The sequence below is a fragment of the Cupressus sempervirens genome, chromosome 1 (genome assembly GCF_028749045.1).
Source record: "Cupressus sempervirens isolate cs-2001-9-10 chromosome 1, ASM2874904v1, whole genome shotgun sequence".
Classification (NCBI taxonomy): domain Eukaryota; kingdom Viridiplantae; phylum Streptophyta; class Pinopsida; order Cupressales; family Cupressaceae; genus Cupressus; species Cupressus sempervirens.
Genome location: NC_143118.1, coordinates 754540959 through 754556913, shown reverse-complemented (window position 1 = coordinate 754556913; position 15955 = coordinate 754540959). Strand labels below are relative to the sequence as shown.

At 35.6% G+C, this 15955-nt stretch overlaps 1 protein-coding gene across 2 annotated transcripts; it reads left to right on the top strand.

Annotated features, from left to right (window-relative positions):
* The first annotated feature begins 4624 nt into the window (after window positions 1–4624).
* On the top strand, window positions 4625–15528 carry LOC149580096 (uncharacterized). 2 transcript variants are annotated; one of them, XM_089812910.1, is made up of 3 exons: window positions 4625–5179; window positions 5458–5897; window positions 15069–15528. In XM_089812910.1, the coding sequence occupies exons 2-3, from the start codon at window positions 5505–5507 to the stop codon at window positions 15180–15182; spliced, it is 507 nt and encodes a 168-aa protein (XP_089669036.1). In that variant the 5' UTR covers window positions 4625–5179; window positions 5458–5504; the 3' UTR covers window positions 15183–15528. The 2 variants fall into 2 exon arrangements, with proteins under 2 accessions (XP_089669036.1, XP_089669027.1); XM_089812901.1 differs by lacking the exon at window positions 4625–5179 and having other exon boundaries at window positions 5316–5897.
* The last annotated feature ends 427 nt before the right edge of the window (window positions 15529–15955 follow it).

Below are 15955 nucleotides of genomic sequence, written 5' to 3'. Positions count from 1 at the left end.
TTCCAAAAAATTTCCTCTCAAAGTTCCCATTCTTCTAGAACTCTAGAAGCTAGGGATTCAACCCTTCCAAGATCCTCCGAGAAACCTCGATCTCTAATCTACTTGGTTATGACATCAAGATCTTCCTGAGCAAGCCTCTTCATAGAGTGAAGGTTCCCAAAACATTGTATGTTCCATATCTTGAGGTGCCTTTTAACATATTGAAGCCTTTAAAAAAATGAAAACATAGCAGTACCATATGCAGGAGTGCCATCTATCCACCAACATAATACAAGATCATGAAGAGAGGCATCACGAAGCCATATCAACTAGAACTTAAAAGGTTGATGCTTTAGAATAATAGCCCCAATAAAAGAAAATTTAATTGGCCAATGATCAAATCCCCTCCAGTCCAAAATTTCCAAAGAGAGAGAGTAAGGGTGCCACTAACCCAGAAGCAAGAAACAAGAAATCTATCTAGACATTCTAAGATAGCATCAATCCTAGTCCTTTGATTATACCAAGAATAGAGACCCTTAGAAGGCTTAACATCAGAGAGGTGCAAAATCGTTATGTGCCGATGAATAAGAGTAGAAGAAGGCCCTAATCTAGCCAAACCACCTTGCTCCTCCTCCAAACTTAAAACTGAATTGAAGTCGCTTGCTAACACCCAAGGATGAAAAGGGTGATAATTTCTAATATATTGAATATGCCTCTGAAGTTCCTCCTTTCCCACAAAATCAATAGGTGCATACACATTAGTAATCATGATTACCTCTCCTAAGTCCAAAGCAGAAGCCACCATAAAGAGAGCTGAGCGAGAAGACACCCAACCAAGGGGAGAAGTTTTCTATGAATCCCAAAAGATAGCCAAATCACCAACACTTCCCATAGCCCCAACACACTTGCATTGCCCACAAGGCTAAATACTAGAGGCAAATCGGACCATAGACTCCATAGAGAGCTTAGTCTCTTGGATAAAAAAAACATCAAGAGAATGATCAACCACCAAATTATGAATAGCCTTTTGTCTAGGGATGATATTTAACCCCCTAACATTCCATGAGAGAATAATCATCATTGAGTAGAATGGATAAAATGAGCATTCAATGGTCTTACTGACCTAGACTCTATCAATATATCTCCTGTGAGTTTAATCTTCTCCTAGTGTGTTTTGCACCCACTCCTTAGAGGAGGATTAAAGGAAACTCGCTTCAAGGGTCTATGCATCAACTCCAAGGGGAGAGGGGACCCCTTACCCTTACCAGATGCTAGTGCATCCTTAACCAAGTCTGCCAGAACAATGTCAATATCCTCTGACACCATAGGTGTCACTAGGGCATTTGATGCAGGAGCTATAAGGACCTCACATTGCTAGTGTACCACAACCTTGGATGTCCCATAAGCATCATGAGGTGAAAGTCCCCCATTTGGGAAAATTGGATCAGAAGAGATACTAGGAGGAATGCCCTCCTCTAAAACTATACTATCCAACACCTCAAAGAAATTAAAACCCAAATCAGATTGTTGATCTTTCAAAGGCCTCTTCTGACCCTGCCCCTTAGCTCGTGGGCGAGTAGGGGTAAATACATCCTTATCCTACATTTGAGCCTTTCCCTTTCCTGTAGTATCTGGTTGATCTTTCCCCTTAGTTGTATTATCCATCTGAGCTTGTCCTTTTCCTATAGCATCTGCTAGACCACCACCATTCCCAGTCCTAAAACTATCCACTCCTTTGGAAGTCAAGTTGTGAGGACATTGACACTATAGATGACCATACTCATAACATATCCGACATCGAAAAGGGAGGGATTCATAATCTAACTATTGCATCCAAGAAGAAGCCCCAAGATAGATTTCCAAAGAATTGGGTAATGAGTTATTCAAATCAATTTCAAGACAAATTATAGCAAAAGAAATAACCTTTTATTAAGGGATTGATGCACAATCATAGTTGGCTTGCCTAGCAAAGCAACAATTTGATGGAGAATGTCTTCTCGCTAGAATTCTAGGGTAAGGCGAGGCAAACAAACCCAAACTGAAAATGTTGAATGGAGATTCTCAATAGAATTAAATCTTGAATATCAAGGTTTGAAAAATAACCCCACATGGTTGTAGAAATAAGGCCCTCCTTCCAAAACATGATCATGATCAGACATGCATGAGAATACCAAAAAAAAAGTTATTCCCAACCAACATGATCTCCATATCTCCTTCCACCTACCATGAGCGACGGATCCATGCCTCAAGAGCACATAAGGAAATTCAAATTCCAAGAAATTTGCATATCAAAGCATGCTTAGTCCAATATTCAATGTCCTCCATCATCGCCACCAGAGAAATAATCAGAACAAGGTGATCATGGCTATGTGGAAAGCAACCATTAACTTTTTTCAGCTTGTAGCTCTCCCCTAATTAATGTGATTCAGATCTTGTTGCATGCACAATTGGAGAAGAATTGTCTATCCTCACCAATGTAGAAGAAATCATAGGCCCTGCCATGCAAACAATCTTGGAAGTAAAGTTTGAGATAACTAGATTACGAGTATAAATTAGTGTCTTACATATTATATTGATTCAAAACCCCCTCCTAGTATCGTTTCATACCAACACATTAATGGTACAACTATAGTTAAAAACAAATTTTTATTTCCTTTCTTACTTAAGGACTTTTTTGCTACATTCAGACCATAGCAATAGTAATTGAATGTGATTTGATCTTACATAATGGTTTGAATTTACCATCTTTGATCAAATTAGAATATGAATGTGTGTTTGATATTAGTTGTTTTATTACTTAAGTAAATTTGAGATCATTATGGAAGTGCATCGAACCTTGGTTTTTAGGGAAGGGTAGAAAATTCTATTTAGTTTACGCATTCTACTTTCCATTAGAAATTGGTTAAATGCTCTAGACAAAGCTCATTTTCATATTTACTTCTATATGATGGTTACTATTACAACTCCTTGCCACATTAGTGTTAGGTGTTGCATAGTCATTGGTGATACATAGTTTAGTTCACTTATGCACTAGATTTATTCCATCTACTAGTCTTAAGTCTCTAGCACAATGTATGGAAAGATGTCTAAGGGTTGAAGTAGAGAGGAATATGCATAGAATGATTTCTTATGTACTCATGTTTTGACCTCATGGTTTTAATTTGTATCCTACTAGCTATAATTGATGCACTCCCATATGATGAATTTGTGATCGATGAGAAGGTCGACATCCTACTTTGTTACATTTGTCTTTGTATTCTTTAACAAGTTGAGTGAATTACTTGTTAATGATATAGTTGTAAATTATACTAAAATTATAACTTTCGAATATGGAATGAATTCTATGAAATGAAGTCAATGTAACAATTTCTCCTTATCTTGTTGACTTATTTATGCAACTTTTGTTGATTATCTAGCTTATTCGACTTTTGGTTAAAATATATATCTCTCTCTCTCTCTCTCTCACACACACACACACACACACACACACACACACACACACACACACATATCCATGTCTCTTACAATCTCCATCTTTTTCTAAACTACTTATCCCTCTCTCTCCCAATTTCACCTTTCCTCTCAACAACTTTTTGCAATATGGTTAGTTTCTTTAATGTGGAATTGTATGTTGTATATTCTTTTGATGTACTTTAATTTATTTCTAAATAAATAATTTGCACATTACTTTGGTTTGATTTAAGGAAATAAATTAAGGATTGGGTTTAATCATATAAGATGTTATATATACATAAAATTGTCAATTTTAATGATTTTGTAAGGATTAGATTTAGTCCTTTGAAATTGTTGCATTTGATAGATAGAAGTTTGTATAATTAAGCATAAGATTTAGTCTTATATATCTGTTGCACTTAACACATTCATAAAATTACTCTAGTTAGAAATACACACACACACACACACACATGATTTTAGTATTTTATAAATTATATTTATATATTTTTACAATGACATAATATCTTATAGCATTAATATTCTCTCATTTTTCATATGGAATGTTTCTTTCACTAACTAACAAGATGTTTGGAGGCCACCAAAAGAATGTTCTAGAAAGAATGATTCATTCAAAAGAAAGGACAGGTCTATCACATTTAAGTTCTGATATTTAATGCAAAAGTACATGGCTAATTTCTTTCTAAATTTAGCTAAATTAATTTTTCTGGTTGTCTTTTATTGTTATGGCCAATAGAAACTTACATAAATAACTTTTTTTAAATTTGGAAAATAGATTAAAATATAAAACTATGTAAAAGCTTTACACATAGATTAATTCTATTAAAAAAATATTGGTGAGAACTAATTGATGGAGCACCAAACCATTCCATTAGTTCCAGGGACTAATAATAATAATCTATAGATATAATTGCCTCAGAGAAACAAAGTGCCAAAGGTTTTGTAATGCTTTTCTCTTAAACTCCGCCCCCTCTTTTTCCCACGCATATTTAATTCTTTATGAGAAGGTTGTTTTTTCGTTTTTGGAAGATTGTTCATGCAAGGTGGAGTTTTTAAAGTTTTATTTAAGCTTTATTTATATGGGAGTTTTTACTTACAAAAAAAAACATGATCCATGCAAAGTTGGAGTTTTACATAAGTCCGTTTTTTCAGATAAAGCATGTTATTTTTTGTTTTTATTGGTTGTAGTTGGGAAGCTATAAATTCAATATATAAGCAGCCTCTACACTCTGTCTTTCTCTGTAGATTGCTGTGGGAGATTTCACAGTTTCGCCATCTTTTGGAGGCAAGAGAAAACGAGAATAAGATGGATAGCAGACTCCTCCCTGCTTTGATACATGGTGATATCGATACGATGAAGAATTTACATTGGTCGAAGTCGCGTATTTTGTTTGAAGTTACTTTCGAGGGAGACAGTCCTCTGCATATTGCTGCAAGGGAAGGCCATATCTTCAAGTGCAACCCTCTTTGGCTCGAGTGTCAAACAAGGATGGCAATACACTTCTGCATGAAGCTGCTAAATGCAACAATTGGTAGCTATTCGAAAGTCTCTCCAAACATAGAAAGAGCTCTGCTTAGCATTACAACAAGTTCAAAGAAACAGCTCTCATAATAGCTTGCAAATATGGCTGTGCTGAAACAGTGAAGAATTTGTTGGATGGTACGGCCTATATCCCAATCACAAAGTGGGGATGTTATAGAGTGACAACTTACAAGAGATATCCAGGTAAATTTGCAGCCCTGTTTAAGTTGAAGCAAATAGTTTAAGTTTGTGGTTTGTCTCCGATTTATTGACTTTAGGTTATGTAAATATGAGACAGATGTAGCAAGGGTTTTAATTCAAAATACTACGGAACCTAATCAGTACCGCTGCCAACTTTTAGATTGTTTGAATAGGGTACATATGCAGGAAAATTTACACATTACTTGTTAAAGTTGAATTAAATAGCAAGTTCACAGATTAGATGAAATATATTGATTTTAGTAACAATGAATGTGAGGCAGATCAAGCGAAGGTACTACTTGCTGTTCTATTTCATGATTTTCGAGGGATGCTGATAGATAGAGACAGAATCCAGTGGCTCCGTTTAGCCATCCTTGGAAGAGATTTGGAAATGGTAAAGGCAGCCCTAAATTCTCTTCCATCGTACTACATTACATGTGAGGATGAGTGTGGTAGGTGTATAATACACTTGGTAGCCATTAATGGCTTTTTGGATGCAATCAACATATTTCAGTTCCATTGGCCAGACTGTATAGAAATCCGGAGTTCAGAGCATAAGACTGTTCTCCACTTTGCCGTGGAATTTAATCAATCTGCGATAGTGAGGAGTTTACTTGCAGACAAACCGCGTCGAAAACCTGCAAAGTTGGTGAGCCACGACCATGACCTTTTTCACAATACAGGATTGCATTTGGCAACGAAAAGTGGAGTGGATCGCCAGGTTTGACATCCTTATCATTCTCTGTCTTTCTGTTTTAAATTTTAATGTTTCCTTCTGTTTATAATGTAGGCTTGTATCCATGCTATTTATTATGTAGGCTTGTACCCATGCTTTCCTGAAACCAAGTTAGAGATGTTTATACTATTGAAATAGGGAAATGCTAATTTGAGGTATTTATGATAGGTAGATAGTGATATTTTGAACTTTAAAAGTGCATAATACTTTCTTAAGGAATTGTTCTCTATGCTGTAATTTTACCCTGTTTCTCGCATTTTGCTGCATGGTAGGGATAGATTAATTCACTTTTCAAAACCTTTCGTATATAACTTTTTAACTTATAGTCCTTTGGCAAAGAAAATAGCTTCCTGATCTTATGTACTTATATATATATATATATATATATATATCATAAGTTCAAAATGGTGTTTGAAATAACATGATCAATTTAATAACTACTCTGCAGCTGGAGTCCCCCCTATTGTAAAAAGTAGGCATTTTGGTTGTACAAGGTCGAATAGATTAGAGTCAATTGTGGAATACTGTAGTAATGTTGGAAACAGTCAAAGTAATAGACAGAGACGAAATTTTCATGCTCTACCGAAAACTGAGCTAGAGATACCTCTACAAATACATATAGTAGGGAGAGTCAGTAGTTGCCTAGTCTCTTGTTCAGTAAATGAAAACTGTATTAAAATATATTCCATTAATTTGTGACATGATGATTGTCTGATCATTCATATAGATATATTATCTAATAAGACTTCATACAATCAAGTGTATAATGTAAAGAGCAAAAGTAGACTATATAGATTATAATACAAGTGCCTCAAGTTCCTTATAAGGAGCATTAAACAAAGCTAAGATCATGAATTGATCTGTAATTGACGTGAGAGCATTTTGATCTTCTGCATTGCTATTGGAGTTGCTTGAATTGTGTGAGTGCATATCCGAGATTCCTCCAGTAACACCCAGAGGGAAAAAAAAATCTTCACAAAAACTACTGCAGATTAAAGTTAAAACCTAAAAAAATGTAAAATATGCATAAGAAATATCAGATTAGTATGCAGATGGACATTCAAGAAGAATGGAAGACTTTACAACATAAAAGTACTGCATGAAAAAAGATATATACAGTAACGTATATGCATCAATCTTGCTGCTACGAACTTATATATCTATTTGTAAAAAGAGGCCATAGGTCAGGCCTTTAAGTATGCTAGCCGATGTCAAAAGCATATGATACACTTTTCACGTGGACAAGAGCATGTCAGATGTTGAACTGGTATGGTGCCAAACTTCAACCCTGTATGGTTGGTAATATATATTAATAATATTATATATACAGATACTTATAGTACAAGTGACGTCAAGTGTTTCACAAACATGGTGCTAAACTAGGTGCATCTGAGTGATGGCATACATGTTGGTGTATGTTTTATCATCCACCAAACACAGAATAAAATATCTGAGGACACTCTACTCTCTCTTGAACAAAATCAATGTGTGTGCTAAGATTGCATGAAGATTACACAGCAATTTCAAGGTTTGTATGTCTGAGCAAGTGATTTTGAATTGGATAGTTTCCTTGGTGATGCTTGCTGAAACATGCAAGGGGACTAACACTCAACTGATATGATTCACAAGCTAGGACTTAATTTGAATTTCATTCTTTTTCATATTTTGAACCTCAAAAAGGACAAAAAATGGGGTTTTAGAAGTTATAAGCTATCCCTAAGAACTCAAGAGATAATAAAGACTAGGTGAAACTAACAACACTTTGCTTCACCACATGAAGGACAACTATACAAAGTAACTGCAAGCTTCTAGGTTTGTGCTCAAGATTTTCATACTGTAATTAATACCACCCAATGGACACTATTTATCCAAAGTAGAAGTATCCACAATATAAGATCAGGCTAACTTTACAGAGTAAACAAAAATCATTTGTTCAAAAAAAGTATGAGCAATAGTTTCACCAATCTATACTATCAAACCTTTCATTCATCAAACAACTTTATAAAGAAAATGTATTCTATGTTGAAGAAAGCATGTAAAAATACAACTGAATGATGAAAATAAGGATTCAAAGAAAAATGCAAGTGTGCTTTTATTATTAAAGATTTCTTAGCAACAATCTGATAAATCTACACAATAAAATGAGAGAAGGGGAGCTTATATAGAGTTTTTGAGATAAATGGAAGGTTGAGATCAATCCAAGATCAATGGTCAAGATTTAAAACATAAAAATGCTAATTAGGGTTTCCCAAAATAATAATAAGAGAAAATGCATGGAAGACAAGTGGCATGAGGTGCAATCTTCTAGGAAGGTGCATCCTCATAACTTTCCACAGTGGTATGTTGAATTTACCTAGACAGGAGAGGGATGACCTATTACATTGCAACACATGACAGCATATTCACCATGAATTTCATTTTGTAGAGGTCAACTGCATACATGGCAAAGGCATTCTCCCACTCGAAGACCTGTTTCTGAAAGGCATCCGAAATGGACGAGAACTTAAATGCCTTAGTCATATTCTGTTTCAGGATTGGTCCAGTGATGGCGAAGAAATCATCTTGAGCTCCGAGCTTTAGATTTTCCACCTGCATATCAGTTTCTCAAATAGTCTCTTTCTGAAGTATATCAACAGTTGCAAGGATAATATTGTTCTGAATCTCTTCAATCTGCTCCTCAACTTCGATACTACCAGCCTTCACCTTTTCTAAATCCTGACTTTGTGTAATTACAACCTATTACCATGTTGAAATCATATACCTTCCCTGTTGCAATCACTTGCCCATCAATCAGTTCCTCTGCAAACACTTCTTTCAACACCCATAGGCATGAGATTACTCTGTCCTGAATATCATGAAGATCTTCCCATGTTTCTGTTGTGTTTGCGATTTTGAAGAGCAAAATAGTCTACCAAATGTCAACATCAACTTTTCCACAAATGTGGCAACTTCTTCATTATTTCCTGCCATCCATTTCTTAGCTTTGCTTGTCGTTACCTATCCATCTTCAAAATCTCCAATTACCTCCTGCAAGATATTCAAAAGTGTAGGAGCTACTACATCATCATGATCAAGAGGTTTGGTCAAGGGCTAAACATACTTCTTCAGGTGCTCATTTTATTTCTGGTGTTCTTCCCTATCTCCTTTTCTAATATCTCCTTCATGGAATGACTTAATTGTCCAAGTCTTCAACCTCTAGACCCTTGGTGGTTGGACCAACGTTGATGGTCGCAATTTCATAGTTCTGAGGAACAATGTTGTCTTTTGTCTCATCAACTTTTGGCACTACAATCTGAACCAAACGACAACCCGTTTCATCACTCTGAATTGTGGAAAGCCTCTTGTTGTCTTTGTTACTGCCACTGTCTCTAATCTAGCCAAAGAATCTGTTGGCTCATCTTTTTCCTGAACTTCCATAGGCGCTTTAATCTTCATTCTTTCTTTTAAGTAATCAGGAATTGCAGGATACTCAATACCCTCTTCTTCTCGATTATTTTTTCCATATTAAAAATCCTAAACTCCTCTAAGAGTGAAAACCATTCCCTCTTGAAATTCCTCATCCAAGATATCCATCTCATTGTCTGACTCAATTATCTTCATGTTTGAAGGAGATGGGGGGGGCTCTTGATCCTCCTACAGGATTGATTCAATATTTTCCTCATGGATTCGAGAAGAAATCCTTACTTCGGCAAAAGATCCCTCTGCAAGAATCAATATACTATCCAAATTCCTAGATGTAGCAGAATGGGAATGGCCTGATTTCTGCCTCTTTTTGGCAGATTCTTCATTCACAAATTTCTTCTCTTTTGAACTTGTAGAATCATCAACTTCTCCCTTCCTTTTCCTCAAATTAATACTTTCAAGTCTGATACTTTTGAATGCTCCCTCATTAGAAGAATATGATTCTATTACGCCCAACTGATAAGTGAAAGTCATATTCTTGCTTCAGCACTTGGACATGCTACTCAGCCCACCACTGTGAATACTTGACAACTAGCCATATCAAGATGGTTAAATTAGTAAGCTCTAGTTCTAACCATTTCATAAGAGGAAGTGGCCTGTTCTCATCGAAGCATGGTTCGGTGTACTCCCCATCATCTTCAAGCTAGTCAGGTACTCAGAAAAATTTGGCTGTACTGATCAAAATTATAGGAAACTTGGACCAATATCTTTTCTTGGCATCTAATAGACTAATACATATGCAGCATTTGCCCAAAAATCCCCAAAGTCAACTCTGTGTTTGTACTTTTCTCCATTCCCTAATCCAATACGGTTGTGCAGGTCAAAATCAGCCCTAGATTGGCAAAATATGAAAGAATAGCACTGCATCTCCAGCCTGGCACTTTCAGCTACCTGTGTCAACAGGCAAGATTCAATCACATTTCCAGTGAAAAAAGGAAAGGAAATGGCAGTTTTATTCTTGCTCTTCAGAAGCTCTCTTATGTTTCCAGTTACCTTTGAACTTCAAGCAATATCATTGTATTGGTAGAAGAAATCATATATGGTTAAGGACGTCTGGCAAATCTGTGAACTCTGATATATATGAATCTCGGATAGTAGATGAACCAGGATCCATACTTGCCAATTTTATTTTTATGAAATTGGTCAGTTGTTGACATAGGATGACAAGAAATCCAATTAGATTCCACTGTAAACATTATTTACCATATTTCGAGACATTACATTCATTACAAAGGTCTATTTCATATTTAGTTACAGGAATAAAGAACCTTTGTTAATGGAGGAGGGCATAGACCCATAAATTGAAAAGCCTACTTGCAGAGAACAGCTGCCTGATTTTGGATTATTTGTCTTGACACAGTGCTTACAGAATCCTTGAGTAGTTTGATGCACAACAGATTGTAAACAAATACAGTTGTTTTGAAATGGAAAAACTTGGATACTAGGGTGGTTATATTGTTCTTGAAAGCAACGCTCCCTGCCTCAATCAAGTACTGAGAGACACTCGCATTACATCCTCATCATCTTCTGTATTGCACACTGCTATTGTAGGCCTGATCATTTTGTCCCAGCTGGGCTCTAAACAGATACACAAGCTCCATCCTATCCCTGCCTCTATGACATTCCATTTCCATATCAATTCTAGCACTTTTCTTGCTTAAATCACCCCGACAACCAATTTTAGTGGCTGTTATGAGTTGTTCAGGCAAATACTTCATCTTTATATTTAAAGGTATTCAATTTCATTCCTTAATTAAACACATCATTCTAGAAGATTTGTGTGTCTCAATATTGTTATCCTTGATTGTATTCATAATTTTGAATATGATGAGACTCATTTCTGACTTGAGGAGAACAAGAACTTTATGACATGATTTGGTAATCTTTAGAGGGTGTTTCTAAACACCCAAAGTCCTATTATATTCACAATTTTTAATCTGGCGAGAGTATTATTAGGTTTGGCCCTAGAAGAACAAGAACTTCATGATATGATTTGGTAATCTCTAGTAGGTGTTGTGAAGCACTCCTAGTCCTTTGACATTTAATGAAACATAGAGGATTTGGAGACAAGTAACAAATTAGGAGAATGCAGTATGCTAAATCCATGAGTTGTAGATACATTCACATATGTAAAAGTGACCAAAACATTTAGAATCAATGATGACAAAGTTAATAAATGGTCTGACTTGAAAGTGGCATACACATTGAATCACAAAACATATTTTTTACAATTTACATGTGTTTACTTTCATCGTTCCCAAAATTAACTACTTTAATCCTTGCATATTTTTAATAGTGTGTGATGCCCACTCTCAAATTAGCTCTAAAAATCAGTGGCAACAAACTAGGATTGGGTCATGTTTTGATCTTTTCAAAATAATGTGATCCTTTGATTTCTTCGAAAAAAAGGTGATCCTCTATTTATAAGTATTGTGCATAATATTCATTTAATATCTATAGAATTATTGCAAACATGTTAGGATTTGGGAAAAGAAATGCAAAAGTTTCACCTGAAGCCATCCCACACCAAGCCCAAGAGCAGAATTGTGGCCCTCTTGGCTCAGGTGGTAGGCAACTTGGACATCTGATGCAGAGCATCAAAGAACATCTCAGAATCTGCATAAATCACTGATTAGAGGGGAACTGGATCTTTTTAATCACTCCCCACAAATGTAAACTTCTCAAACACAAGTAGTTGCAGGTTGGTCAATGCCATTCTTGCAGCAGAAACTTTTGTTTTCATTGACATTCACCTGTCATTTCATTTTTGAATGACCATGACAACATCATACCAGTGTAACGGGACTCTGTGAGTCCGAGGCAGAGGCAGCCTTTCTGAGGCAAATGGTCTCTAGACTCTGACTCGGCCGAGTCCTGGCAGAGTCCACGTGGACTCGCCGAGTCCAGGGACTCTGCCGAGTCCTGAGCCCAGGACTCTCCAAAAATAAAAAAATAATATTTTTTTCCAAAATTTAAAAAGATAAAGATTTCTGGAAGGTGTTTTTTTTCAGTGCATATTAATTCTGGAAATCATTAAATCCTTAAAAATCTTTGAATTTCATGGGTTTTTTTATTTTCCGAGTCCTTGCCGAGTCTTGGCCGAGTCCGAGTCCGAGTCGGATTTTGACTTTCCGAGTCAGAGGCGAGTCCGAGTCCCGTAACTATGCATCATACTTAACATCACCATCCGTAGTCATCTTCAAATCGAAACTTTACTATCAGCTTCACTCATATCACAAACATTTCATTTTATATTTTCCATATTACATGAATCAGTTCAAATGCAAACAAAGCCGATGATATTGAATATACAGAGTCATAAAGATTTTATTGTTGTCTTCAACCCCATGAATTGATCAAACAAGCCTATACCATTCCTTATAAGTCAGGACTGTCATATGTGACTTCTAAACCAATACCATTACTTCTAAGCAAAACCGATAACATTCAGATTGATCATAAACCCTACTTTAATTTATTTTTTTCATAGCCAATATTTGAATCCGTAATAAGGAACCCAATACCATGAATTTAATTAACCAATTCTTGAAATCAGTTGAAAACCTTAATTCAAACAGCTTATTAAGAGCGTAATACTGTACAGAATAAAATCAAATTGAAAATTGGCATTATACAACTAATTCTTGATTCAGTTAAAGACCTTAATATAGCCAGCAAATAAAGACCCAATATCAATAAAACAAAGTCCATGTTAATTTGATTCTGTATTGATATTCAAACTGATTTTTGAATCCCATTTGTTCTCAATTCACTCGATAGCAAACAAAATCAATATCATATTCAAAATCAATATATTCGGACTAGAATCAATCTCAAGTTAGAAAAAAAAAATGAAATTGCCGTCTATGAAACCAAGGAAATTAAGAATAAAAGTTGCAAGATCTGATGTAAACCACAAATAAAGCTTACTAATCTTTATTGCATAATATTTTACTGTTCTCCCTGATGGAAATGTCTATCTATTGCCACATCGTTCCCTTATGACATAGCCACCATTCAACATGTTCATTTAGCAAATGGCTGTCCTTTTCCCTGCAGCATAACCATGACAGCCAGAGGTTTGCTTGATCCAAACTTGAGTGCAACCTCTAACTGGAGTCTCCCTTCCAAAACTCGACCATTTGCTAGTTTTTATTATGGTCATGACAGTTACAAACTGCTCGTCTCCCTAACTGACCGATCATCCTGTTCTTTATATCCATTTTGGTGCAACATTGCAAAATTAAGAATTTTTTGATGGAGGTCCTGCATGGGAGCACGATCCTGGCCTTATCTCTTTTCAATGTTGTAGCCAACAAGACTTGATTCCTGGTGGGCTTTTAAAAAACTTTTCAACTTTACCCGTAGACCAAAGGTCCGTTTGACATTGATAAAATTACGGTTTTGCAATATTTCACTATTACAATTTATTTCAGTGGCCATTGACATGGACTTTTACAGTCATTTTATAATCTTTTACATTCGGACTCAAATAGACCACATTGAGTTTTTATAATAGTTTACATTCGAACTCAAATAGACCACATTGAATTTTAAATACAAGTAAACGACCATAATTAGATGATGCCAAGGTGTCTCTGCACCAACATCCACTTGCTTTCCCTATGCACAATTCATCTCCTAAGATTAATAGCCATCATTATAGATTTGGAGAGATCACAATGAAGGCTTTTCAATTGTCCTATCTAAGCCCAAGAGCAGAGCACTGACCCTCTTGGCCGCAGTGGCAGGAACATGGACATCCGCTTGGAGTATCCTACCTAGATGGAAATCCTCGTGATTACCCTTTTCCTTACACCCCCTTCCTCCTATAATGATATAAGTATACAAATAGACTTTTGGGATGCGCTTTTTATATTTAACCAGAACATATATAAAAGATAATTGATTGACAAATAATGTCTGAACAATATTAATACCACTAAAGAGCAATTGCTAGATTACTAGATGCTGGTAACAACAGTTCTGAAATACACGAGTCTGTTGCTTTACACTGCTGCATTTTTTCAGGTTCCTGCAAATATAACTGTAATTTGCATTTCCCTTTCTTGCTTCTGTTCAATGTCCTCTCTCAAATGAGGATTTGCTGCTACGCAAGCCCGTCATATATCATATCACATACTAAAGGTGTTTGGTAATATAAGATTCTTTAGCTCTTCCTAAAGCCGATGCTTTCAGATTAGAAACAATATAATGATGATGTATGTGTTTGTAGCTAGGGCTATGACAGGAGGGATCCCTGACAGGGCATGACATAATGGAACACTTAGCTCTTCAATTATCACTTTCCCAAATTGTTATAGATAAGCTGAATTTGGTATGGTTTATTTTCATTTACAAAGAGTTCAAATCATGCATACTGCTTCATACATTTGTATTGTGCTGCTATTGGCTATTAGTATTTAAAATGTTTACCAGATTGTTGGAAGGTGGACACAAATTGAAAGTCTGATGATGCATTAATAAAGTCTCTTGATTCTTGATTATGTATACTGCTGCGTACATTGCATGTGCATGATGATTGATAAAAAATGTTGCATGGCTTGAGTAGGCACGAGGAATAAAATAACTGTTCTAACCAATGAATTATGTTTGAACTTTAATGGAATTTTTTAGAAGACATGTTTGAATCGTCAAAGATGTAATGCAATCTGTTTTTTTTTGTGGGTGCAGTTATTTGAATACCTGGTTTCATTTGAGGATATAGATGTAAATGCCCTTAATGATGAAGAGATGATTCCGCATATAAATCACTTTTCTTGGCAGAGATCTCTCTTGTATTTTTAACACTACTTTATGTTAGCCTCCTTGTCTTGCTGGTGATCAACGCTTCTAGAAAATCTAAATTTTCAGAAAGTCTAAATATTCCAAATTCTTTATGTGGCTTCCATTGTGTTTAATCACAGCCGCTGTTATTTGCTTCACATTGTGACGGGATATTAGAAGAGGAGAGTTCATTGCATGATTTTGTAGACAGGCCATCAACATTTGGAGACATTTGCTCACTGGTCAATATTTGAATATATTTTAATTATAAAATATAAGTAAGGTGATAAACCTTCTAGGAGCAAAATTATTTGTAAAAATTTGAGTTGTTTTAGAATAATTGAGCTGAGAGATTTTCTTCAGCAAATTTCTTTGTAAGTTCTTGGGTTTTTTTTTACATAAATATGATAATTAATCATGTCCTATAACCCGAGTTTACAGAGTAGTGGAAGAAACAGATAATTCAATAATAATTTAATGGAAAACTATAGTTTTATCGATGTAACTGCGCACTTGGCAGATGAAGCGGCAACCTCCCGAAGAAATATTGTGTTGCAGATCAATTTGGCTGAGGTATATGCATTTCATGTCTGGGATGTATGCGTGTATTGTTTTTCAACTAATCATATTTCATGCACCCTTCTTAAATCTTTTGTGGTAGATGAATGCATGTTTTTGTTCACAATTAATCTCACGTTCCTTTTCATCGATCGATTCTAAAGTTTGAAAGATTTTTCTTCCCTTTGTTTACAGTTATCAAAGTTTTTAATTATTGTATTTGCTGTAGGCAATAC